General features: G+C 43.3%; 1 protein-coding gene across 2 annotated transcripts in view; it reads left to right on the top strand.

The window, feature by feature from the left end:
* The window catches only part of LOC145344208 (protein O-mannosyl-transferase TMTC2-like), a 190134-nt gene that overhangs the window by 133388 nt on the left and 29326 nt on the right, over positions 1 to 27420 (top strand). For both annotated transcript variants that reach the window (XM_080191174.1, XM_080191175.1), the window contains 4 exons: positions 1414 to 1598; positions 13396 to 13474; positions 14696 to 14817; positions 20567 to 20648. In XM_080191174.1, the coding sequence (XP_080047300.1) occupies positions 1414 to 1598; positions 13396 to 13474; positions 14696 to 14817; positions 20567 to 20648 (468 nt within the window). The remainder of the gene's footprint in view (positions 1 to 1413; positions 1599 to 13395; positions 13475 to 14695; positions 14818 to 20566; positions 20649 to 27420) is intronic.

The raw sequence follows: 27420 nt of genomic DNA on the forward strand, positions 1-27420 counted from the left end.
TGCACTGAACCAGCACATCTTTTGGGCTGTGGGAGGAAACCAGAGCAGCTGGAGGAAACCCATGCAAAGAATGTGCAGACTCCTCACAGACAATTACTCAAGACAGGAATCGAACATGGATTCCTAGCACTGTGAGGCAGCAATGCTAACCACTGTGCCACCCACTCATCTGGCCAGTTGCTTTGGTGAATCCAGGGGTTAGGTTACTGACCCACCCAGTTTGGGAGATGACAGCTGGCAGAAGTAAATAAGTGAAAGTCAAAATGCACAGAATCTCTTAGAAATAGATTTCATACAGGAGTTTATAACGAGGTCTATTGGCTCATCTTGCAAAGTTTTACCTTTCAATGTCATCTCACTTCAACTGAAGTCATAGAAACTTATAAAATTCTAGCATGATTGGACAGGGTATAGTCAGAAAGAATTTTCCTGATGGTGGGGGAGTCCAGAACTAGGGGACATAGTTTGGAGATAAAGGATAAACCTTTTAGAACTGAAGTGAGGAGAAATTTCTTCACCCAGAGAGTGGTGAATCTGTGCAATTCACTACCAAAGAATGTAGTTGGGTCCAAAACATTGTGTGATTTCAAGAAGAAATATATCTCTTGGGGCTAAAGGGTTTCCTCTGGCTGCTCCAGTTTCCTCCCACAGTCTGAAAGACTGTGGTGCATTGGCTATGCTAAATTCTCCCTCAGTGTACCCGAACAGGCATCAGAGTGTGGCGACTTGGAGATTTTCACAGTAACTGCATTGCAGTGTTAATATCAGCCTACTTGTGACACTAATAAATAAACTTAAACTTAATATGCAGGGTGGAGAATGGGGCAGCACGGTGGTACAGTGGTTAGCACTGCTGCTGCACAGCACCAGGGACCCAGGTTTGATTCCCGGCTTGGGTCACTGTCTGTGCGGAGTTTGCATGTTCTGCCCGAGTCTGTGTGGGTTTCCTCCGGGTGCTGCGGTTTCCTCCCACAGTCTGAAAGACATGCTGGTTAGGTGCGTTGACCCGAACTGGCACTGGAGTGTGGCGACTAGGGGAATTTCAAAGTAACTTCATTGCAGTGTTACTGTAAGCCTTACTTGTAATTAATTAATAAATAAACTTTAAAGGTGGGATCAGCATATTGGATTTGATGATCAGCCATGATCAAAATGCATGGCGGAGCAGGCTCGATGGACCGAATGGCTCACTGCTGCTTCTATTTTCTATGTTTCTGTGTAAGCCTGTGATGAATAGAGCCACTTAAACTCATATTTTAAGGGATATTGATATTCTAGTAATAGGTACCATGTTTGACAATGCTTACCAAAAGAGATTCCAAACTTTTGTGACAAATGTCACATAGGAAACATATCCCTTGTGCTTAATTAACATGTCTGACTGCTGTTTATTCTTTATTGCTTTCCTTGCAGCTGCCTACTTGAACACTGGGATTATCTTAATGAACCAGGGCAGGTTAGAAGAAGCCAAGAGAACCTTTGTTATATGTGCTGACATCTCAGATGAAAACCTCAAAGACCCTCACACTCACAGGAGTTCAGTAACGAGCTGCTTATACAACTTAGGCAAACTCCTGCACGAACAAGGACAGCATGAGGTAAGGAATAGAGTAAGAAGTACAACTTAATTCCGTGGATTCTGCTTGGTTCCTGAACCCTTCATACCTATAGGTGGGGATTCTCTGATCTCGTACACCCTAGTTGCCAGCGTGAATGTAGAATTTGGTGCATTTCACTGCAGTTGGACGGCAGAATCCCAGCTACAAAGAACAAAGAACACAGGAACAGGCCCTTCAGCCCTCCAAGCCTGCGCCGCTCATGAGCCCAACTAGACCATTCGTTTGTATCCCGCTGTTCCCAGTCTGTTCATGTGGCTATCTAGATAAGTCTTAAATGATCCCAGCGTGTCCACCTCAACCACCTTGCTTGGAGTGCATTCCAGGCCCCCACCACCCTCTGTGTAAAATACGTTCCCCAACACCTGTGTTGAACCTTGCCCCCCTCACCTTGAACTTGTGACCCCTTGTGTTCGTTACCTCCGACCTGGGAAAAAGCTTCCCACTGTTTACCCTATCTATGTCCTTCATAATTTTATACACCTCTATTAGTTCGCCCATCATCCTCCTTCTTTCCAGGAAGAACAACCCCAGTTTACCCAATCTCTCCTCATAGCTAAGACCCTCCATACCAGGCAACATCCTGGTAAGCCTTTTCTGTACTCTCTCCAAAGCCTCCACATCCTTCTGGTAGTGTGGCGACCAGAACTGGATGCAGTATTCTAAATGTGGCCTAACCAACATTCTATATAGCTGCAACATATGCCAACTTTTATACTCTATGCCCCACCCAATAAAGGCAAGCATGCCATATGCCTTCTTCACCACCTTCTCCATCTGTGCTGCCACCTTTAAGGATCTGTGGACTTGCTGGAGGGAGTGCAGAGGAGGTTTACTAGGCTGATACCGGAGTTGAGGGGATTGAGCTATGAGGAGAGGCTGAATAAACTAGGCTTGTACTCGTTAGAGTTTAGAAGAATGAGGGGAGATCTCATTGAGACGTATAAGATGATGAATGGGATGGATAGGATAGAGGTGGAGAGACTCTTCCCGCTCAAAAAAGACAGTAGGACTAGGGGGCACAGCCTCAAGATAAAGGGGAGGCGGTTTAGAACGGAGTTGAGGAGGAACTTCTTCACTCAAAGGGTGGTGAATCTCTGGAATTCTCTGCCCGTTGAAGTGGTGGAGGCTGCCTCGCTAAATATTTTTAAGAAGCGGGTTGATGGGTTCTTGATAAGAGAGGGGATTAAGGGTTATGGGGAGAGGGCGGGAAAGTGGAACTGAGCCACAACAGATCAGCCATGATCTTATTGAATGGCGGGGCAGGCTCGAAGGGCTAGATGGCCTACTCCTGCTCCTATTTCTTATGTTCTTATGTTCTTATGATCCCTTTGTGTGTCTATACTCCTGATCGTTCTGCCATTTATTGTATAGCTCCCCCTTACATTAGATCTACTGAAATGCATCACTTCACATTTACCTGGATTAAATTCCATCTGCCATTTCTCTGCCCAATTTTCCAGCCTATCTATATCCTGCTGTATTCTCTGACAATGTTCATCACTATCCACAACTCCAGCAATCGTTGTGTCGTCTGCAAACTTACTGATCACTCCATGGCTGAGGTCAGAGAATTCCTGCCACAGTTTTTGTTAGACAAGGGTATAACTCAGTCCCATGCACTTGGGCCAATTTGTTGTTTTATTAAGTGTCAAAGGCACTCAATCCAGATTCATAGCTGATCCACCATCAAAAAGACTGAAGCACTGTGATAGCTTTAAAAATGATGAAAACATTTATTAATTTGAAGATTTAAAACTTTTCCCACTTACTTTAGGGACAAATGGTATTCACAAGATATCTTTTGGAATAAATGTTATTTCCTGAGAGATGTAAATATTTACCCTATTCCTTGGCCGGAACTGAGATTAATATGGGCACCAAATTTCATGGTACAGGATGGATATATATTGGAGCAGTGTGACTGATGGTTATGTCAATCAGGCCCTTTGCTAATGAGTGTCACTGATCTCATGTTCTAAACATTAGTCAAATATGTCATATTTGAATGTGTTGCAATACAATGTAAAAGGCACCAATCACTCATAAGGGATTGTGAAACCACATTTAAACTGGACACGTGAGGACATTTTACATGGATAAAAAAAAAATGACGATATCAGCAGCAGAGCTGTGTGCACTGCCTCCTGCTCACAGGCCAAAGTGAAGCTCAGACTGGTTTGCATGAGAGTGGATCACATGACACACTTCCTTTTGAGTGGTGGCATGTTGCAATCCCTTAAAGGCATATTACAACATTCTCCTTTTTAAAGATCCTTCCAAAGAACAAAGCTATTTACAACACATGTTCGTATTTAGCTACCATCAGATGAGTGAATAGGACTGATGAATCTCTAAAATGTAAAGGCACATCTAGGTCGCCTACGCCAACTTTGTCTGGAGGTTTCCTTAATCATCTGGAGAATTGTCATTCTTGGATGTTATTCCTGGTTGTATTTGGGATCTTGTCCTCAATTAAACCCTCTCTGGTCTGATTTTTATGACTTTTTTGGGTGGTTGACTCTCCCTCATTCTTGATCGATGTGGCCCACACCCTGGTATCTCACCTTTCCTGACTTCACTAACCCTCGATCCCTCGAAAGGGCAAGCAGCATTTCCCCCCAAAAAACTGAAGTATCATAACAGTGAGAATACCAGAGCAATCTGCGCTGGACTGTCAGGTACAGTCCGGATTGCAATTGTCCCACACTTAGTCACTTTGTGGGGGTCTGCAAGGGGGGGTTGGGTTCAGTCCCCTCATGGATATCAGGACCACCCCTTTCATCAACGATACTTTTCCCTATCCCCATCCGACATGAATCGTCAGCATGCTCCCAATGGGTCTCCCATCATGCCCCTGACATTCCCCCTTCATTCTCCCGTGCTCCCCCATCACAGGCCCCCATCACAGCCCCCACTCAGGTCCCACCCCCACTCAAGCTCCTTGGCACTGATCCTGGTGCTAGCAGTGCCCAACTGGCACTGCCATGGTGCCACGTGGGCACTGCTGAAGTGCCTGGGGCATTAACAGTGTGCCAGGTAGGCACTGCCAGGTGGGCACTGTCCAGCCATGTCCCCAACCATCAGGGGGCATCCGATCACCCTTACCTCCGGTATGGCTTTCGTGCTCAGTCTCTGCTAATGGAGACCAGTTGTGATTCTCAACAATTTCTCACCACCCCCAGGAATTGGGAGAATCCAGCATTGCGGATAATGCATATTTAAGTACTACACTGGGTGCCAAACTGATTTTTAGGCCCGCACACTATTTTCCGGGATTGATGTGATCTGCACCAGGCGTGGCGCTGTCGGAAAATTGTTCCCAACATCCCACTCACTGAACTGATAGGTTATCCACTGCAATCTGACCACGGAGGATACATCTGCTTTCCAGCCCTTTAGGTAAGTACTTTCATGGCGTTTGATAGTTTTTATATACAGTCACCATGCTGTGATTTCAACACATTTCAACATTGCAAATTCACTGCAGTCCGACCAAAATGTCAAGGGCTGTCTCCTGTCAAGTTGCACGATCTAACCTAATATTTATTATGTCATACTTGTACACTTCATCTTGCCGACAGTTGACCTGCTTGGAACACCATGTTATGTTTCTTTTATAATGATATAAAGGGCACCAGTCACTCACAAAGGATGTGAAAACATGTTGTGAGTTCATTTATTTGAACTAAACGCACACAAATATATACACAATGGATAGAAAATGGAAGATATCAGCAGCAGAGCTGTGTGTCCTGTGTCCTGCTTCAGGCCAAAGTGAGACTGAGACTTGATCACATGTGATTGAATTATATGACTCATTTCCTTTCTCATGATGGCATACTGCTGTCTGTTAAAGGCATGGTACAACACTATAACTTTTTGCCAGCCTTTGTGGATGCAAGGGATCATTCCCTCTCAACACAAAAAAAATTAAAACATGGCAGTTCTTACTTGATGAAGTCAGTATCAAAGTCACAAGTAACATGATCAGCCTGACACTAAATTTATTCTTATGTTATAAAGCCATAGAGCTTTACAGCACAGAATGAGGACCTTCGGCCCATTGTGTCTGCACCAGCCATCAAGCACCTGTCCATTCTAATCCCATTTTCTAGCACTTGGCCCAGAACCTTGTATGCTATGGTGTTATAAGTGTTCATCTAAACACTTCTTAAATGTTCCTGCCTCTGCCACCCTTTCAGGCAGTGAGCTCCACATTCCTATCACCCTCTGGGTGAGAGAGGCTTTTCCTTACATTCCCTCTAAATCTTTAACTCCTTAAGTTTAGATTTTCCTCTTGTTTGAAGCATGTCTCATCCCATTGTTGGCGAAAATGGGATCGCTCAGAAATGGGGACTTCTGAACCCAAGTTCTACCCGCCTAAATCCTTAGCTCCTTAACTTAAATCTTACCCACGTTGTTAAAATTCAGTGAAACAACTGTTCATGTTGGTATAGGTAGCCATTCCATTCTGACAGTGGGAATTTATTTTAGAATCCATAGAATTCCTGCAGTGCGGAAGGAGACCATTCGATCCATTGAGTCTACACCGACCACAATCCCACACAAGTCCTATCCTCAGACCCTATTTATTTACCCTCCTAATCCCCCTGACACAAGGGCCAATTTAGCATGGCCAATCATCTTTGGACTGTGGGAGGAAACGGGAGCACACGGAGGGAACCCAAGGAGACACGGGGAGAACGTGCAGATTCCGCACAAACAGTGACCCCAGCTGGGAATCAAACCCAGATCCCTGGCACTGTGAGGCAGTAGTGCTAACCACTGTTGCACCGTGGTACCCACTGTATACCAAAGCCAGAATTCTCTGGCCGTTCACTAGTAGTGGATTCTCTGGTCCTGTTAGCAGAACAGCCCACCATTTGTTTCCCAGTGCCTACAACGGGAAATCCCACTGACAGCAGCGGGATCAGTAGGTCTTGCTGTGAGCAAACATAGTGCTGCCGAGAAGCCCACTGATGGGAGGCTGGAGAATTCTGGCCAGAGTGAACTTAGAAAGAGAGTGGTAAGATTTAGACAGTTACTTTCTTCAAAGTGGATTACAACTCTGTTCGTGACATAGATAATGATTGTCTTTCAAAACTAAAATCTTTAATAATGTGAGTAGATAACACAATTTTACTGTGTATTGAGCAGCTACTCATTTCTGTATGCGCACACAGAACTTTGCCTTGCATAAGGTTGGTCACTGGTTTTGTTGGTTTGCACTGTTTTAAAGTAAATACTAGCCCCACACTTGTATCTTCACTATAGGCTGCTCTGGCTTCTTTTTCTCCTGTGTTATACGGCATCTGTCTCCCATCTTGCAACAGGATCGTATTCTAAGTGAGCCCTCGAGCTTATCTGGATTATCCCACATAAATATCTTTAAACAATCAATCAAAAATTAAATACACAGTGCTCCCCTGAGACCTTTCCGTGAAAGAAGCATTGGATTAGATTTCAATCTGCACAGTAAAGGTACCACCACATACCCACTTCAACTGTGAAGCAACATGTGGGTAGAAAGGGAGAGAGGCTGAGCTTGAAGTAATGTGCTGACAAAAATTATGTCCATTGATGTAAAGTGAGCAGGTTTGCATATTTCACAGAACTGTAGAAGTATAGAAATGTGTTACATAAAAGGAGTCTTTTTGGCTTTTTGCCCAATACTTTTTAAGTTCCTCAACTTCAGGTGCTCACCCCACTCCCTTCCAAAATTATTTATGGAATTAGTTTTCTCCACCTTTGCGTTAAGAACACTCCAGATCCCAGTAACTGCGAGAGAAAACAATTCTCGTCATTCACACTTTTATGCCATTGCTAATGATTTTAAGCACCGGATTTTCAGGGAGTTGTGGAGATTCCGCGTACCTTTAAAAATGGCGGGTAGAGCCTAGGTTCAGAAGTCTCCATTTCTGAGAGATCCCATTTTCACCAGTAGGGGAAAGGGATGAGACATGCCTCAAACAAGAAGAAGATCCAAACTCAGCAGGTCCATTTGAACTCAATGCTGAACTTATTTTTGGTTAACCCGCATTGTGGGAGTCACAGTTTTTTAGGGCCGATGTCAGTGTTTTTGAAAGCAAATGATATCTGTAGAACTGTCAATCTATGAAGTAATTTAAATCCACAGCCCTTTAAAAACAAGCTGACTGTCAGTACGAGTTGTAAATAAATCTGTTCTGGAAATTACAAAAGCTGTTTGTTAACATTTTCCCAAGGTCAATAATTATGCTGTAATTAATGTTTGCCTGCTTACCATAACCTATAGTTATTGCTGGGCGGGGCGGGGGAGAGTGTTCCTACATTTGCAGTTTGATTGATGACTCATTAAGGTCATTTCAGGATTAGCTAGGTGTCTTTGCTGTGTTGTATGCTTTATGTATTTAAAAGGGATTAATGGCTTGAAGGAATTTAAATATATTGAATGGGTCTTCATAAATGGGAGTCATTTTAATATAATGAAGGCTATAATAGATATTTCAACAATGGTCATGAGTTCTGTCGACGGTAGATACCAGGTGAGTTGGCATGGAAGGTGTAAAGACAAAGGGTTGTGGATAGTGGGCAAGGTTTGGCAAGAGTTGGCATTAAATTTGCATGGGGATAAAAGTAGCAATAAGTTGGCATGGGGTCAAGGAAGCACATGGGGCGTGGCTGAAGATTTATGGGTTGTGAGGGATGAGGGCTAGAGGGCCTAACATTTAAGGAAAAAGCAGAGGACTAAATCAGGCCTTTAAAACAGCTGGATTTGTCTTGGGCACCCTATGTGGCTGGCTTTGATCTGTGCCCGGAGATGGTGAGCCTGCCTCCATTCTGCAACAGAACTCCTGTTTGCTGGCGTAGAAATCAGGTCAAATGGAGAACTTGGTCAGCAGGAAATGCCCCCATGTTCACTTTGGACCTGTGACCCCTGGCTATTGACTGGCTTACCAGTAGGAAAACACGTTTTGATTCTCCTCTTTCAAAACCGCTCATCACCTTAAAATTCTTGGTCACATCACCTCTTAACCTTCTCTGTTTCAAAGAGCAAAATGCTAATGTTTTCCAATTTGTCCCCATAACTAAAGCCCCTCTGACCTGGTAACCTCCAGGTAAATTTCCTTTCTAATCACGTTGCATCTTTCCTGCAGTGTGCTGTCCAGAGTTGTTCACAATGTCAGTGCAGGTTCGATTGGTGATTTTAAAAGTTCTAGCTTGATTGCTTTTATATATTCTGTATTTATATTCTGTGCCTGAGTTTTAAAAAAAACCAAGGACTTTTTAAATTATCTTGTTATCATGCTGTGTCACCTGTAAGGATTTTACGTATCTGGACAGCAAGGTCCCTCAGCTCACCTTCTGCTTTTCAAAATCGTGCTATTTAGAGCATTACTGTCTTTCCACATTAGTCATCCTATCTCTTCATACTTCCCTGTGGTGAACTCCATCTGTCACCCAATTCACCATCATGTCCATGTTATCCATGTAGGACAGCATGGTGGCACAGTGGTTAGCACTACTGCCTCACAGTGTCAGGGACCCGGGTTCAATTCCAGGCTTGGGTCACTGTGCGGAGTCTGGACATTGTCTACGTGGGTTTCCTTTGGACGCTCGGGTTTCCTCCCACTGTTCAAAAGATGTGCTGGTTAGGTGCATTGGCCATGCTAAATTCTCCCTGAGTGTACCCAAACAGGTGTGGTGACTTAGGGACTTTCACAGTAACGTTTGCAATGCTTCACCGCGCCAGGGACCCGGGTTCAATTCCGGCTTGGGTAACTGTCTATTTGGAGTTTGCACTTTCTTCCCATGTCTGCATGGGTTTCCTCTGGTGTTCTGGTTTCCTCCCACAGTCTGAAATACATGCCTGTTAAGTTGATTGGCCATGCTAAATTGCCCTTTAGTGTTAGGCGGATTAGCAGGGTAAATACATGGGGGTTACAGGGGTAGGGTCTCGGTGGAAAGTGGAACTGATCCACTTCAGATCAGCCATGATCTTATTGAATGGCGGGGCAGGCTCGAAGGGCTAGATGGCCTACTCCTGCTCCTATTTCTTATGTTCTTATGGAATTGTTGTTGGTGCAGACTCATTGAACCGAATGGCCTCCTTCTGCCCTGTAGGGATTCTCTGATTCTGTAATTAATATGGTCTGAAGCTCTGTAATCCCCTCCTTAGAAATCTCTGTGTTTCTATCTCACTCTGGTCCACTCCTCAATCAGTCACAACATCCCCTGCCTTTCCGACAACAGCTTTCCATGTAACACAGGAAATGTAAGACCTGCCTTTCACCTCTTGACCAGTTTGTTTAGTCAGCAAGCACAGCACCAAACCTTTAGTACGCTGACTATTGTAATTTTGCACCTTGCTTTCACACTGTCATCACAGTCCCTGGCTTACTGCACTGTTTTAATGAAGTTCGCGCAAGGTTGAGGAACAGCACCTCACCTTTTGAGCAGGCACTTTGCAACTTTCTGGGCGCAATATTGAGTTCAACAGTTTCAGACCATAATCTATGCCCCCATTTTGTTCCTTTCTCTTTGCATTTCTTTGGTCTAAATCTTGTTTTTCTCCTTTGTGCATTTGGATGACACCCATTTATTACATTGGACCCATCTTATGTTTCTTTGCTCCCCTTATCATGCCCTTGAGCTTTGCCCCACCAGCTCTTCTGACATTTTATGTCTCCTGCCTTTCACCCTGTAACAGATCTTCCCTTTTGTCCTATTTCCACCCTCCCCAATATGACTGACTTAAAACTTATTACATTTCCAACTTTGTCTGCTACTGATGAAAGGTCATCGACGTGAAATGTTGGCCAGAATTCTCAGGCTGTTCACTCCGGTGGGATTCTCTGGTCCCGCGGACTTCCCACCGGCGTGGGGCAGTGCCAGTGGGAATTCTCATTGACAGCGGCAGGATCAGAGATTCCAACGCCAACTGCCAAATACGTATACAGGTGTTGTGGTCTCAGTCTTTCCATTAAACATGCTGACCCAGGCATTCTCACAGCAACTTCATTGCAGTGTTAATGCAAACCTACTTGTGACACCAGTAAATACACTTAAACTTCCTGGTATGTATGACTGACCTACATCTTGGTGTACAGGGCACAATTTCAATGTCTGCGGGTGATGCAAAATGTGGAACTATGGTGAACATGAGGAGGATAGTATAGCACTTCAAAAGAATATAGAGGTGGAATGGGTGGACATGTGGCTGATGAAACTGAGAGAAGTGTGAAATGATCCATTTTGGTAGGGGGAACACAGAGGAACAAAAATATGAAGGTTACAGGAGCAGAGGGACCTGGGTGTTTAAATCCACAAGTCATTGAAGGTGACAGTAGAGGTCCAGAGAGCAGTTAATACAGCAGTCTGCATCATAGGCTTTATTAACATTGGTGTAGGCCAGAATTTTACTACTCCTCCTGCCCCGGAATTGGGGCGGGCGAGGCTCACAGAACAGAATTCTCCATTGGCCTCGGGTGGGATTTTACGAGCCTCACCCTAGCAAGGTTGAAAAATCCTGCCCATAGAGTACAAGAGCAGAAAAGATTCACAAGAATGATCGCAAGGTTGAGGAACTTCATTTGTGCAGAAAGATTGGTGAAGGTGGAGCTGTCCTTCATGGAGGAGATGTTTAAGAGGAGATTGGATAGAGGTCATTGAAACCATGAGGGGTTTGATCAGAGTAGACTGATCAAACAGAAGAAACTGTCCCCCAAGAATGGAATGATTGAGAACCAGAGCGCACAGATTTGTGGGAATTAGCAGGGGAAGCACTGGCACCATGAGGAAGAGCTTTTTCAGACTGCGAGTTGTCACTTGGAATTTGGGATACATTGCCTGTGAGTGTGGTGGAGACAGGTTCAGCTAAAGCTTTCAAAAGGGAATTGGATCATTATCGGAAAAGGAAACATTTATATGAAAAAGGCAGGAGAGACAGACTGGATAAATTGCTCCTTTAGAGGACTTGCACAACATGACGGCCAAGTGGACTCCCCTGTGCTATAACCATTCTATGATATTGTTAGAATAGCAGGACCCACTTTAGTGTAAAAATACAACCCTCTCCCTGAATAGGTCTGGAATTCTACACTTCCGATGAGTTAATGTCTGATTCACTTTCTACTCTTTATACTGATTTCCTGACCCTCCGCTGCTTTTTAAAAAGCTCCTGTTCAATAGTGAGAGCATCTTTGCGGGGAATGCGTCAACACCAGGATGCTAGCTGTCACCTGGATCAGCATAGATCGGTAACGTGTGTTAGAACTATGGAGCACAACTGCCTGTGTTACATTCCCATAATAATGGCAAACCCAGCATGGTGCTGCCTGGAGAAACAAGTCCCTTTCAGCAGTCTCCCGTTCAAAACTCATATAAAAGGTCACTTTTATCGAGATCTTTGAGTGGGGAGGGGTAGAGGCTGCTTTGAGATGGCCACAGAATCCTTTAACCTCTCAGTAACATCATAAATATGTACTTAAGATTCTCCCACCATTACAGACACCATTTAATTGCATTGAGAATTGAAAACAAAAGAAAAATGTTGGAATTGCAAAGCATACTTGTCAAAATGTGTAAAGTGGAAGATCAGGTTGCTATTTCGGGTATAGACTCTTCAACAGAAAGGGAGGATTATAATCTGACTATTCCCTATGCAGTATCTAACCATTGGTTCAGGTTGCTACAAATTGGGTGAAAATTGTTTTCCTGCTCTTTTTGATGCAGTTATTCAACCAAAGAACAGAATCCCTACAGTGTTGAGGGAGGACATTCAGCCCATCAAGCCTGCATCAACACTCCGACTGAGTAATTTACTCGAGCCCACTCTGCACCCCATTCCCTTAACCCCATGTATTAACTCTGCTAATTCCCCTAACCATTTGGGACACTAAGGGGCAATTTAGCATGGCCAATCCACCTAACCTGCACATTTTTCATTCTGAGAGAGAAAACCAAAGCACCAGGAGGAAACCCACGCACACATGGGGAGAGAGCATGCAAACTCCACACAGACAATCATCCAAGGCCAGAATCGAACCCAGGCCCCTGGCACTGCAAGACAGTACTGTGTGCAGTTTTGGGCGCCGCACCTGCGCAAAGATATTTTGGCCTTGGAGGGAGTGCAGAGGAGGTTTACTAGGCTGATACCGGAGTTGAGGGGGTTGAGCTATGAGGAGAGGCTGAATAAACTAGGCTTGTACTCGTTAGAGTTTAGAAGAATGAGGGGAGATCTCATTGAGACGTATAAGATGATGAATGGGATGGATAGGATAGAGGTGGAGAGACTCTTCCCGCTCAAAAAAGACAGTAGGACTAGGGGGCACAGCCTCAAGATAAAGGGGGGGTGGTTTAGAACGGAGTTGAGGAGGAACTTCTTCACTCAAAGGGTGGTGAATCTCTGGAATTCTCTGCCCGTTGAAGTGGTGGAGGCTGCCTCGCTAAATATTTTTAAGACGCGGGTTGATGGGTTTTTGATAAGAGAGGGGATTAAGGGTTATGGGGAGAGGGCGGGAAAGTGGAACTGAGCCACGACAGATCAGCCATGATCTTATTGAATGGCGGGGCAGGCTCGAAGGGCTAGATGGCCTACTCCTGATCCTATTTCTTATGTTCTTATGTTCTTATGTTAACCGCTGTGCCACTATGCCGCCCTGATTATGTGACCTAATGAGGAAAGGTGGTGGTGGGAATGGGGAAACGTGTTGAAAAAGAGGATCTTGTGCCTTCACTGAATTTTGCTTTAAGGTGATCTCTGGGTTCAAAACAACTTTATTTTTTTTGATTGTAGGAGGCATTAGTTGTTTATAAGGAGGCGGTACAGAAGATGCCAAAACAGTTTGCACCACAGAGCTTATACAACATGATGGGTGAGTGTTTCATCACATGTCTTGCAATCACACTGCCACATGCAAAGAAGTGAATGTTTATAAAGATAGGCTGCATGCAATAGATCCATAATAATGTTACCCTTCTAATCAAGTACTGCCAAAAAGCTCTTCTGAATTAACTAGCCCAGTAATGATATATCATCTTGTGGCGCTGGTTCCAATCAAAAGCCCCAAACAAACAAACATTAAGCTGATGAGTTTTTCAATCAAAGTTAAGCTCAAAAGACATAAGTAAGGCAGCGTTAAAAAAACAGTGTGGAGGTGCAACATATGCTGCTTATTAAGCAGTGAAAAACAATTCCTACTATATTAGTCAAACTACCACATTAAAAGTGCTTGTTAAAGAGCAACCTAAGAAGAACTTGTGTTCGAGACATATGGTGGTATAAATACCACTACTGACACATTACTGCTGGTTAGAGTTGCAATCCACAGAATGGGTTAATTACAGCCACCAGATGGGTCAAAGCTTTTTGTAAATTTATTGTCCTGCCACTAAGCTTAGTAGGCTATCACTTTGCTGCATGACTACAAAAATCTCTTGCCCTAGAAAAATATTATTGTAGCATAACGTGTTATCTTAAGCTATTCGGTTTCGTTTGCGTGGTTACAAAGAAAATAGGTGAATAACAGTAATGTATTAAAATCATCTTTGTGACTAATAACTCCTGAGTTGAGCATAAGTGGATCATAAAATAACTGTATGGGCTTAGCAAACTTCAATGCTTAAAAACAAATATTGTGCCTGTAGATTTAAACATGTAGTTTTAAGTTTGAGCAAAGCATTAAATATCCATTAGTGTTGTCTCCCTGGTCAGGGCTGCATTGTTTTCTCAGGAATTTGATTTGGATTAATGTTTTTTTTTTGCTGAGGATACTGACCTCCTACCTGTTGTAATATATTAGTCGTTGGGTCCAATAGCGCTTTGGAGGAGTAGCCTCACTGATGACATGTTTCATTTCTATTTCCAGTCAGCGCGTTTAAATTCCGAAAGGTCATTATTCAATCTGGACATCAAAGTACTGTACGCTAGGCTTCTCTGCTGCATGGAATCTGTCCATCTGTTAACCTGTCACGTTATAACGAAACACAGGCGTTGGACACAGTTAAAAGATTTTCTTTGGTATGCTTGCATTATGGGAGAGTCTCATTAAAGATCCCCTATGATGGTGAACTTTGATTTTTGTCTATACCCACAGGTGAGGCATACATGAGACTGAACAAGCTGACAGAAGCTGAGCACTGGTACTTGGAATCCCTACGTTCAAAGCCTGATCATATTCCTGCCCATCTCACATATGGGAAGCTGTTGGCACTCAATGTAAGTCGACCATATTCATATTTGTGCAGTCTTTAAGCAACTCATATTTCATAGGTTGTCTCTTGTGAATGTGTGCATTAAGGCAAACGAGATTGGAAGCAAGTCTTTAGATCCCAGCACTCTTCATTGATTGTTTCTGAACCAAGAGTTACTTAACTTTTTCAATGTTTCCTTAGTCAGATGGCTTTCTGCTGAGGAGATGTTTTGAGCTGACTTCTCAGTACAGATTGACACTTTTCAGCATCCATATCAGCACAGTAGTTAGCACTGCTGCCTCACAGCGCCGGGGACCTGGGTTCAATTCCCAGCTTGGGTCACTGTCTGTGTGGAGTTTGCACATTCTCCCTGTGTCTGCATGGGTTTCCTCTGGCTTCTCTGGTTTCCTCCCACAGTCCAAAGATGTGCAGGTTAGGTGTATTGGCCATGCTAAATTCTCTTTCAGTGTACCCGAACAGGCGACTAGGGGATTTTCACAGTAACTTCATTGCAGTGTTAATGTAAACTTACTTGTGACTAATACATAAACTTTTATATAGCCATTAATTTAATTCATTATGAGTTTTCGGATCATTTATCAAAAGCACATTTGGGAAAGGTGATGGCCTGGTGGTGTTATCGCTAAGACTACTAATCCAGAAACTCATCTAATGTTCTGGGGACTTGGGTTAAATTCAATAAAAAATATCTGGAATTAGGAATCTACTGATGACCATGAAATCATTGCCAATTGTCGGAAAAACCCATCTGGTTCACTAATGTCTTTTAGAGAGGGAAATCTGCTGTCCTTACCTGGCCTGGCCTACATGTGACTCCAGAGGCATAGCAATGTGTGGTTGACTCTCAACTGCCCTCGGGCAACTAGGGACAGGCAATAAATGCTGGCTAGCCAGCAACGCCCATGTCTCACAAGTGAATTAAAAAAATTGGGTAGCAGGATGCTCCACAACAACAATAATAAGATATGTGTTTTCCCTATTGTAACTTAATGCACCAAACATTGTCAGGGTGCTAACTGGATTGATGCACTTTACAGTCATGCCGGCAGACTTGGAATAAAATTGCTGCACTCAATTTGTGAGGCCCACTTCAACAGTGTTTCAAAAACTTGTTATGAACTTACTGCAAATGCACTCTGTCCGTCCCACGGTCATGTCCTGCTATCACTTGGATGAATTGCTCTGGATTAACTTGAGTCGATTTGGCTACTAGACTCGACTGGGAATGAAGGGGTTAGACTTCTGTAGGTGCATACAACAACTTAAGTGTGCATCAGTTTCAAGGGCAACATGGCACCCTGGCTGTTGTATTGAAATTACCACGGCGTTACAGCAATATCACATTGCTCATTTAGATTCTGGCCAGGGGTTGCCTTAGGTGCACCAGGTTCATGCAAATCTTCTTGCCCTCCAGATGAATTATTATTGTCAAGGTTTTAGAAAGGTTCCCGAAATTTAGAAAAAAAATATTTCGGCACAGCATAACCTTGGTCATGATAACACCACCTGGGGGAGCAACCTAGAACTGGGGCAATGGTGACAGTCCTTCTATTAATAGCAGAAGAAAACAAAACCTACAGATTCCTGTCGCTTTTAAAATAGCCGAACTCTGCTCTTTCCACTGCATTTTGCATGACTGGTGATTGACCTTTTTAAGTATTTTTTATGCCAGCAGCTCAGATTTCCCAATTTATTTGGCAAATAAAAATCTCCTCTGGTTTTGAGGAGGCTCATAAGTCTTGCTTACATGATCATTTCTTCCAGGAACAGGAATTGATTTCCACAGTAAGCAGGTACTTTCATTGTCTATTTTCTTTTTATTTTAATTCTCTACCTACTTTATTTTGTCTAAATGTTTAGCACCAGTGCTTGCTGGGATTTTTTAAATTTATTGGCCTGCATTACATCATGAGTCAGCAGCTAAACCTGCTCTTCAAATGTAGTTAAAATGTGAAGTGATTATCTCGAGCTTTCCAATGCAAATTGATTTTAAGGTTTGTTTATTAGTGTCACAAATAGGCTTACATTAACACTGCAATGAAGTTACTGTGAAAATTCCCCTAGTTGCCACACTCCTGGGCCTGTTTGGGTGCACAGAGAGAATTTAGCATGGCTGATGCATCTAACCAGCATATCTTTTGAATTGTGGGAGGGACGTGGGGAGAAGGGGGAAATCTCCACACAGACAGTGACCCAAGCCAGGAATCGAACCCGAGTCACTGGCACTGTGATACAGCAATGCCAACCACTGTGCCACCACGCTGCAGTACTAGTGTCACAAGCAGGCTTATACTAACACTGCAATGAAGTTACTATGAAAATCGGCGAGTCGCCACATGCCGTCACCTGTTCGGGCATACAGAGGGAGAATTTAGCATGGCCAGTGCACCTAACCTGCATGTCTTTCAGACTTTGGGAAGAAACTGGAGTACCTGGAGGAAACCATGCAGACACAGGGAGAACAGGCAGTCTTTGCACAGATAGTAACCCAAGTCGGGAATCGAACCCAGATTCCTGGCGCTGTGAGGCAGCAGTGCTAACTGCTGTGCCACCTTGCTGCCATGTTAAGTTTGTATATTTGATGCACTGTGTTACCTTGCTTTCTGGGGGCTACTTTTCTTACGTAGCCACTGTCCCATTTGCATATCTCCCAGACTCATGTCAACATAAATCCGTGATTAGTCAGAGGGTAGTACACAATCAGGGGAACAAAGTGAGAATGTCTGTTTCTCCTCTACATGCTATATTGAATAACCCTGTCGCACAAGGTAATTTATACAGCAGAACACTGGAAACAGTAAAAATTTGTTTCAACAGTGGCAGACAAATTGATGTGACAATCAACCGCGAGATCTTAAATCTATGACTATAAATGTACTCTGCTGTGTTAAAGAAATTTTATCCAGAAAATCATTTCATGGGGAATGAATTGGAAATGATTATCAGTTCAGATATTTTAAAGAAGGAAATGTTCTGGAAGGAAAAAGAAAAAAAACTAGTATTTGTATAGCACCTTTTATGGTCTCAGGATATCCCTAAATGCTTTACAACCAAGGAAATACTTTTAATATTTAGTCCCTGTTGGAATGTGGGGAATGAGGCAGCCAACTTGTACACGACAAGGATCCACAAACTCAATGAGATTAGTACCAGATCTTTGCATTTTTGTGAAGGGATAACTGTTGGCGGAGCATAGAGGCAACACACTCTTTGAATATTCTGAGGAATCTTCATCCACCTCAGCGTGCAGGCAGGGCCTCTCAATTGCAAGTTGGGTTGATAGACTATTAATAGGGTTCTACCATAACAGTGAGTAATAATACGTTGCTGGAATGAGCAAACCAAAGATATGACCTCATTGCCTACTTTATTATTTTGGTTTGGCTCTGAGTCACTGCAGACATCAATTCACTGTTTCCTGTGCGAATTACACATACAGCACTTCAAAAACCACACGTTCCTTTATGACTCTGAAATAGAGCAACAAGACAAAGATGCAAGTTTTGATTGGAGCCTGTCTTAATGTTATCGGAATAAATTAATTTGCATTGCACGACAGCATCAGGCATTGGCGCTTCATCGCAGCACCCTGAGTACCGGGATCACAGATTAAATGAAGTCGACCTCACTTGAGTTCTTGCTGGGTACAAATCTGCAGCCACAGATGGCAAGAATTTGTCATTTAAATCGAAAAGTCATTTCACCTAATAAATATTAAATGACAAAATGTCACACTGCTGCAATAAGGTACCGTGGGATCATGCGGGGCACTCTCTGTTTGTAATTTGGATTGTGAGATCTCATTGCATGCACTGCAATTGATCTAATGGTGCTGCATGTGCCCATTATGTAGCAAGCAATCTTATAAAGGGGAAAAGGTTGGTTTCCTATTCTTCTGTTTTAGCTTTTCCCATGCAAACTAAATGTGCATTTCACCAGTCAGAAGGTGTCTATGTTTACCAGTCAGTCAAATGATGCTGACTTATGACTGCACACGCCAATTGTTTGCTTTAAGTCTGTTTATAACTATGCAATGTTAAATAAATGACTAATGTGTACGGACCAAATCCTTCACTATGGAACTCATTTAAATACATAACTATACAGTATTGCATAAAGGCTTACCTAACAGAACATTTTGCAAAATAATATTTAATGATCACAACTTTTCTGTAACTAACATTGTTAAGGATGCAGCACTTTACTTTCAATGGCCGTATGGTTCTGTCTTTCACTATTTACCTTGCTATCCATATCTGTCTGCCAATCTATATAAGAATTGCATGCTGAGATGCTTACTTTACCTCTTGCAATGATGGGACATCTAGGCAAATCATTGTCTCCCTGGGCAAGCTGTGTTTTTACTTCAAGCTTTAGCTCACATAGGATATTGAACCAACAATAATATTGCAAGCACCTTTATCATTATATAAGTTGACTGAATCAGTTTTGTGACGACAACGCCTCTTTAAGAATAAAACATCCTTAACGGTAACCAAAGCCTGCAGTTCACAGTTTACACAGTGTATTGTTCTGGTTCTTCCGTGTAAGTTTTTCCTCATGTTTCGCACACAATATGCTAACCAAAAAAAATGCAAACCTTCTTCCGATGCATCTTGAGCTAGTTAGATGACAGTGACAATCATGGATTAAGCTTCCAGTTTCATTTCCTTTGAGGCAACCATCCACCCTAAATTGACGAGATGATTCAGGTTCATGCTGTGTGGGGAACTGTAAAGTGCATTAGTTCCTTCAGCATGTGGAACAGCGTGGATGTTGAACTTTCTTTAAACTTTTCCCATTGATGTGCTTCATATTTAATAGTTATAAAGCGTCCTCATTTGGTGTGCTGTAAGCACAACCAGGAACAGGAATCCCCTGTCATTTACAGTGAGTCTCCAGAACTGAGGCACGTTTCTGCAGCTTTGAATGCACCTGTTGCAAAATATATCAGTATGGAGTAAATTCTGCTTAAGGCATAAATAATACAGGAACAAAACTGATCACATGCTGATATATTTTGTGCACTTAGAAATATTAAATTGTATAATAATCCATAGTTTAAGTTTATGTATTTATTGGTGTCACACGTAAACAGAACTTAGCATGGCCAATGCACCTAACCAGCATGTCTTTTGGACTGTGGGAGAAAACCCATGCAGACACGGGGAGAATGTGCAGACTCCACACAGACAGTGACCCAAGCTGGGAATCGAACCCGGGTCCCTGGTGCTGTGAGGGAGTAGTGCTAATCACTCTGCCACTGCGACATAGGTGATTATTTTAGCATTCATATTTACACAAAATTTGTGTGCACTCATAATAGGGGCGGCACGGTGGCACAGTGGTTAGCATTGCTGCCTCACAGCGCCAGGGACCCGGTTCAATCCCTGGCTTGGGGTCACTGTCAATGTGAAGTTTGCACGTTCTCCCCGTGTCTGCGTGGGTTTCATCCAGGTGCTCCGGTTTCCTCCCACAGTCTGAAAGACGTGCTGGTTAGGTGCATTGGCCATGCTAAATTCTCCCTCAGTGTACCCATACAGGCACCAGAGTGTGGCGTTTAGGGGATTTTCACAGTAACTTCATTGCAGCGTTAATGTAAACTTACTGTGACACTAACAAATAAACTTTCGGAGTTTGGAATCTATAATGAGGCAATGTTAACCAGTTCCCTTTGTTATATATATTGTTCAGTGAAAGCTGTGCGCTGGTTAAGCTTTTGTCTGAATGAAGATTTTTTTGTCAATTCAAAGGGGCGTAAGGAAGAAGCTGAAAAGTACTTTTTACGGTCCATACAGCTCGATCCAGCAAAAGGAAACTGCTACATGCATTATGGTGAGTTCTATTTTAGCTTGATGTTTAACTTGGCTCTAGACGTAGAAAGAATAAAGACCTCGCATAATACCATTCACATCCACAGGATGTCACACAATGTTTCACGGCTGATTAATTAATTTGCAGTGCAGCAGCTGTATGATTTTGCAGCCATAATTTGTGCGCAACAGTACCACAAACAACAGAGAGATAAAATGATCAGTCAGCCCGCTTTAATGGCTTTGGCTGAAGGATAACTGTTAACTGGGAAAGCTGCCTTCGCTTCTTTGATAAAATGAATAAATGCGTTTCATTTTAGTAGCGCCTTTCATGACTTCCATCCATACTTAACCATTGGCCACCACGGCTGGGCGGTAGACATCCTTACCTGTTCACTACAGTGCTGCACACCACTGGTCATTCCTCCCATCATCCAATCCCTTTGCAACCTGGCTGTTTTTTTCCAATCGTTTAGTAAAATTCTTACATGGATTTTGGGTATCGCTAGCCAGGTTAGCATTCGTCCTCAATCCCAAATTTCCCTTGAACTGAGGCGAATTTAATTGTAAAACAATATTGTTGAGGATCTGGAATTATAAGTTTGACATGAAAGAAGGATTTCCTTCCCTAAAGGACATTCGTGAACCAAATGGGTTTTTACAACAACTAGCAATGGTTCCATAGCTATGATCAAACCTTTAATTCTAGATTTTTATTGAATTTAAATTTCACCATCCATTGTGGTGGGAGGACACTAAAGAACAATTTAGCATGGGCAATCCAGCTAAACTGCACATCTTTGGACAGTGGGAGGAAACACACACTGACGCAGGGAGAAAATGTAAGCTTCATACTAACAGTCACTCAAGGCCGGAATTGTACTTGGGTCCCTGGCACTGTGATGCAGCAGTGCTCACCACTGTGCCACCGTGCCACACAAGAGCATTATGCTGGATTACTAGTCCAGTATCAATACTGCTACACCACCGCCTTCCCTTTGTTTCAACACCAAACTCTCACCCCACCTTTTCCAGTGGTCGTATTTTCTCAATATTCACTCCTTCACTTCAGCCAAAAGCCCATGAGACCGCAGGACTTATTTTCCTGCAGGCAAACTAATTGGTTTCTCATTCTATCTGGCGGCTAAAGATCCTTTGGCAGAGCCACGTTTCAAAAGCTGTAATCCTTTTCTCATCAGCCTTGTTGCAGGTCCAGCTCTTGCATTCATACGACACAATGCTCCACACCAGGGATTTTGCAAATTGATTTTTCAAGTACAGGCTGATGTTGGATGCCCTTCGTACTTCATTCAGTTGATGAGCTGTTGCTATCTTGTCTTGATTGCGGTGTTGTTATCCCCTTATGTGGTCAATTTGATCCCAGAAATTGAAATTGATCTGCATTATTGACTTCAGGATGTTCCAGAGGACTTTAATGCCAGTTAATTACTTTTCAAATGGGGCCACTGGTATAATACAAGAATATGGCATCCAATTCGCACATGGTAAGTTCCCACATGTAGCAATGAAATAAATGACCGGGTAAATTCTCTCCCTCTCTATTGAAGAAAGATGCCCGTGGTTCTTTGTGGTCTACAGCTGGTTACCTTCCTCATTTATGGTTAGCTGTGTTTAGCAATGCTGACTGAGGGATATTTATAAGTTTGGTAACCAGGATTCTTTCCATGCTCTTTTTGAATAGTGGGAAGGGATCCCCTTGAAAGCCAGAGAGTGACTTGATTTAATGCTGCACCAGAAAGACAGTGGGCAGAATTTTTCCACCCTGCTCCCCACGGGAATTGTAGCGGGCAGAACGTGGACCATGCAAAGGGCCTGTTGACCTCAAGTGGGATTTTCCTGCCTTGGGGCGAGCATGGCCGGAAAATCCCACGCAGTAGGTGGAATTTAATGCCTTCCCCAGTGGGGAATTTGGAAGCAAGGAGACCTTGATCCAGCAAGCAAATATGAGTAGGTACCCTGCCATCTTCACGGCTCCACCTGGCACCAATTTAGGCATATTACTGGGCAGTTAGTGCACATTTGAGACCTTTATTCCGCCATCACTAGTATTCAGTTAGGGGCAGGTGCGGGGGAGTGTGCCATGAGGAAATCCCGAAAAGCAAACCCCAGCTTAGGGTACTGGGATAAGTGGGGGTCTCTCTTTCAAAGGCACTCAGTGCCTGACTGAGGGACCTAGTAATAGGTGCCGGAGGCCTTTTATTCATATGCTCTTCATGCGCCCCCCCCAACAAATCAGCAACCCCCTTCCCTGTGACCCCCATCTTGCCCTCAGTCATCCCGTGGCCTGGATTCCTCCGAGATCCCAGGCCTCTGGTGAGTAGATTATCAACAACTTCCCGTGGCACTTCTCTAATGGAAGCTGCTGGCATCTGATTGGCTGACAGCTCTTTGTGGGAGGGCGTGAGGGGGTGGGGGACAGAATTTCCACCTCTAGGATCTTAAATCACAGGGAAGGCCTACTGCTGCTGGACACGCAATACGCGGCCCTTTCCCAATGGAAGTGAGATAGAAACCGCCATGTCTGGATTAAATTCTGCCGAGTATCTCCATCTCTGGAACACTCAAAGTTATCTCGGATTGCAACGGGATCTTGATCAATTGGTGGGCTAACGAATAGCAGATGGAGTTTAATTTAGATAAATGCAAAGTGATGCATTTCGGTAGATTGAACCAAGGCAGGACTTACTCAGTTAATGGTAGGGCACTGGGGAGAGTTACAGGACAAAGAGATCTAGGGGTACATGTTCATTGCTCCTTGAAAGTGGAGTCACGGGTGGACAGAGTGGTGAAGAAGGCATTCAGCATGCTTGGTTTCATTGGTCAAATGGTGAATATAGGAACTGGGTTGTCTTGTTGAAGTTGTACAAGACTTTGCTAAGGCCACACTTGGAATACTGTGTACAGTTCTGGTCAACCTATTATAGAAAAGATATTATTAAAGTAGAAAGAGTGCAGAAAAGATTTGTTAGGGTGCTACTGGGGCTTCATGGTTTGAGTTGTAAGGAGAGTCTGGATAGGCTTAGACTTTTTTCACTGGAGCGTAGAAGGCTGAGGGGTGATCTTATAGAGGTCTACCAAATAATGAGGGGCATAGATCAGCTAGATAGTTAATATCTTTTTCCAAAGGTAGGGGAATCTAAAACGAGAGGTCATAGGTTTAAGGTGAGAGGGGAGAAATACAGAAGTGTCCAGAGGGGCAGTTTTTTCACACAGAGGATGGTGAGCGTCTGGAATAAGATGCCAGAGGTAGTAGTAGAAACAGGTACAATTTTGTCTTTTCAAAAGCTTTTGAACAGTTACATGGATAAGATGGGCACAGAGGGATATGGGCCAAATGCGGGCAATTGGGACTAGCTTTCGAATTTAAAATAAAGGGTGGCATGGACAAATTGGGCCAAAAGACCTGCTTCCATGCTGTAAACCTCTATGACCCTATGACTCCCTCATTGGGCAGGATTTATCTCCCTCTCCATGGCATGTTTGGCAGTGGTGGGAGGCAGTGCACCACTTGCTGGCAGAGGTATCTTATGGTCCTGTCATTGTCAGTGGGACTCCTGTTGAATATCTGTGGCAGGAGTTATGCCATTGGAGGGACAATAAGGTCACACAGAATCCCTACAGCGCAGAAGGCGGCCATTCAGCACATCAAATCTGCACCGACCACAATCCCACCCAGGCCCTATTCCCGTAAACTCACACATTTACCCTGCTAATCCCCTGACACTAGGGTCAATTTAGCATGGCCAGTCATCCTAACCCATACATCTTTGGGCTGTGGGAGGAAGCCAGAGCACCCAGAGGAAACCCACGCAGGTACGGGGACAGTGTGCAAACTCCACGCAGACAATGACCCAAGCCGAGAATTGAACCCAGGTCCCTGGTGCTGTGAGGCAACAATGCTAACCACTGTGCCACCGTGCCGCCCATCACACCGGTGTGAATGGGGGTAAGATTTCAGTGAGTAATATGTGGAAATGTCAGCCTGAATTATGTGTTCAGGATTGGAACCTGAACTTTACCGACTGAATCAAGCTGACATTAGATGACTCCATGCCTTGTTGCTTTTCATTTGGGTAACAGTTTTGAATATGAGAAAGAATGGAATAATAAAGACCATTTTGCCATCCAGTGTGCTCCATCCATGTGCCATTGCAGCCTATCCTATCATAAATCTACCACAATTACTTAATCATTAAAGGGAATTGTATAGAATATGATATTGAGGCCTAAAGATAATCCAACAAAATGCCAAAGTATCTTTCCTGATGGTTCCATTTATTTCAAATTTGCATCTATCTGAACCGTTCTGCTCTAGGTAATTAGTTTCCATGGCATTTATTATGTTCCAAAGCCTAACCTCTCTCCACATCTAACCTTCTCTCCCATTCCGAACCAAAAATTTAATCAGTTCTTTTATTAAAGGAGTTAATCAACCACATTAACCATCTTTGCTGAAAATGTTATTTTCCAATTGCTCATTACCGTGTCAGCGGGAAAGAATTCTTCCTTGAGGCTTAGAATCATAAAATTGTAGCATTCCTGCAGTGCAGAAGGAGGCCATTTGGCCCATCAGGTCTGCATCAATCACACTGCCAACCAGGCCCTATACCCACTTATTTACCCTGACAGTAAGGGACAATTTAGCATGGCCAATCAACATAACCCATACATCTTTACACTGTGGGAGGAAACCGGAGCATCCAAAAGAAACACACGCAGACATGGGAAGAATGTGCAAACTGCACACAGACAGTCGCCCAAGGCTGGAATTGAACCCGGGTCTCTGGCTGTGTGAGGCAGAAGTGCTAGCCATGGTGCCACCGCGTTGTGTTAGAATTCTCCTTATATCCTATAATTCTGTGATCACAAAGCAAGGTAAATATCCCTTGTACATCCACTTTATTATACTTCTCAAGATTTTACAGATTGTATCATTGTCCTTTTAATCATAATTCCTTCATTTCAAAGTAAGTTCAACTCTTGAGTTTTCTTTCATTACTTAAATATCTTGATCTTCTTTGCTCATCTGTAAAGCTTTTTTTTATGGTACTGATGTACATTCCTGAATAGTGGACAAAACTTTGCATAGAATAATAAACTGGATCCTATCAATGGCCTGTATAGGATGAGAACAAGTTGCTTCCATTTACACCCTTGCATTGCTATCCAATACTTAACACTGGTGTATTGGTTTTGATGACTGTATTGTAAATGATTTAGAAACAAAAAAAATCCACGCTTACAAAACATTTCAAGAAGTCCATCTTGCAATTTGGTGACATTGTGCATAGGTTGTCTTCTATTTATTTGTGGAATATGGATATTTCTGCAAGGCCAGCATTTATTGACCATCCCTAATTGACATTGAGAAGGTAGCGATAAACTACCTTCTTGAACCACTGCAATCTTCCTACTGTAGGTATACCAATAGCCTAATAGCATTTTATTAGTGGGATTGGAGTCCAATTCAACTGCCTCCTGAGATACCCTTGCCTCTCCAACTGGATGTCACGTGGTCAGGAATTGGTACAGGTCCTGAATCATCAGATCATAGAATCCCCATAGTTTTGAAGGAGGCCATTTGGCCCATCGAACCTACATCAACAACAATCCCACCCAGGCCCTGTAACCCCATGTATTTACTCTGCTAATCCCCCGACACAAAAGGGCAATTTACCATGGCCAATTCACCTAACCCTGCACATCTTTGGAGTGTGGGAGGAAATCAGAACACCCAGAGTAAACCCATGCAGACATGGGGAGAATGTGCAAAGTCCACACACACAAAGACACTGGAGGCTGGAATTGGACTCGGGTCACTGGCGCTGTGAGGCAGCAGGGCTAACCACTGTGTAATGACCTTAAATAAACCTTTATGGTTACAAAAATAAATTCCTAAGCCTCCTTCTAATCAAATATGCAAGTAAGAATATACCTGCAGAAATTTCTCAATTATCCTTTGTATGAGGGATTGCAGAATAGGTTCTCTTTGGAGTATATTTCAAAATCGTTGGCCTTCTTTATATAGCAACATAGGACATTGAAGCACTGATGCTCTTCACCATGTGCTAACTGTGAAATACAGTGAATTGCATGCCAACAAGGTCAAACCATCTTTGGGTTACTCTTGTGTATCTGTTAACACCTGTGTCACAGAATCATAGTATCTCTACAGTGTAGAAGAAGGCCATTTGGCCCATTGAGTCTGCACCGACACATCCCACCAAGGCCCTATCCCCATATTTACATATTTATCCTGCTAATCCCCTGACTCTAGGGTCAATTTAGCATGATCCAATCAACATAACCCACACATCTTTGGAGTGTTGGAGGAAACCGGAGTGCCCGGAGGAAACCCACGCAGGCACAGGGAGAATGTGCAAACTCCACACAGACAGTGACCCAAGCTGGGAATCGAACCTGGGTCCCTGATGCTATGAGACAGCAGTGCTAACCACTGCCACTGTGCCTCCCATGTCAGAATAGTGTTTTAAGCCATTATTGGCACGTGGCCTGGGATCAGGAATAAGACATAAAATAGTAAAGTAATTTACCCTCAAATGATAAAATAATAATCAACTATAACCATTTTAGTTTATTTGTAATACTTCCATTAAATGTCAAAACTCTAAAGATCACATATGTGTTTATAGATTGAGGAGAGCTGAATTGAAGGACATGCAACATACCATAAGAGTCTCAGATTCAGCTGGGAAACTTCAATTGAAGAACATGTATTTGTTTAAAAGATTCTGATTTTCAAAAGACCTTGA

This window comes from Carcharhinus amblyrhynchos, chromosome 6 (assembly GCF_965287045.1).
Source record: "Carcharhinus amblyrhynchos chromosome 6, sCarAmb.v2.hapA, whole genome shotgun sequence".
In the NCBI taxonomy this organism is placed as follows: Eukaryota; Metazoa; Chordata; class Chondrichthyes; order Carcharhiniformes; family Carcharhinidae; genus Carcharhinus; species Carcharhinus amblyrhynchos.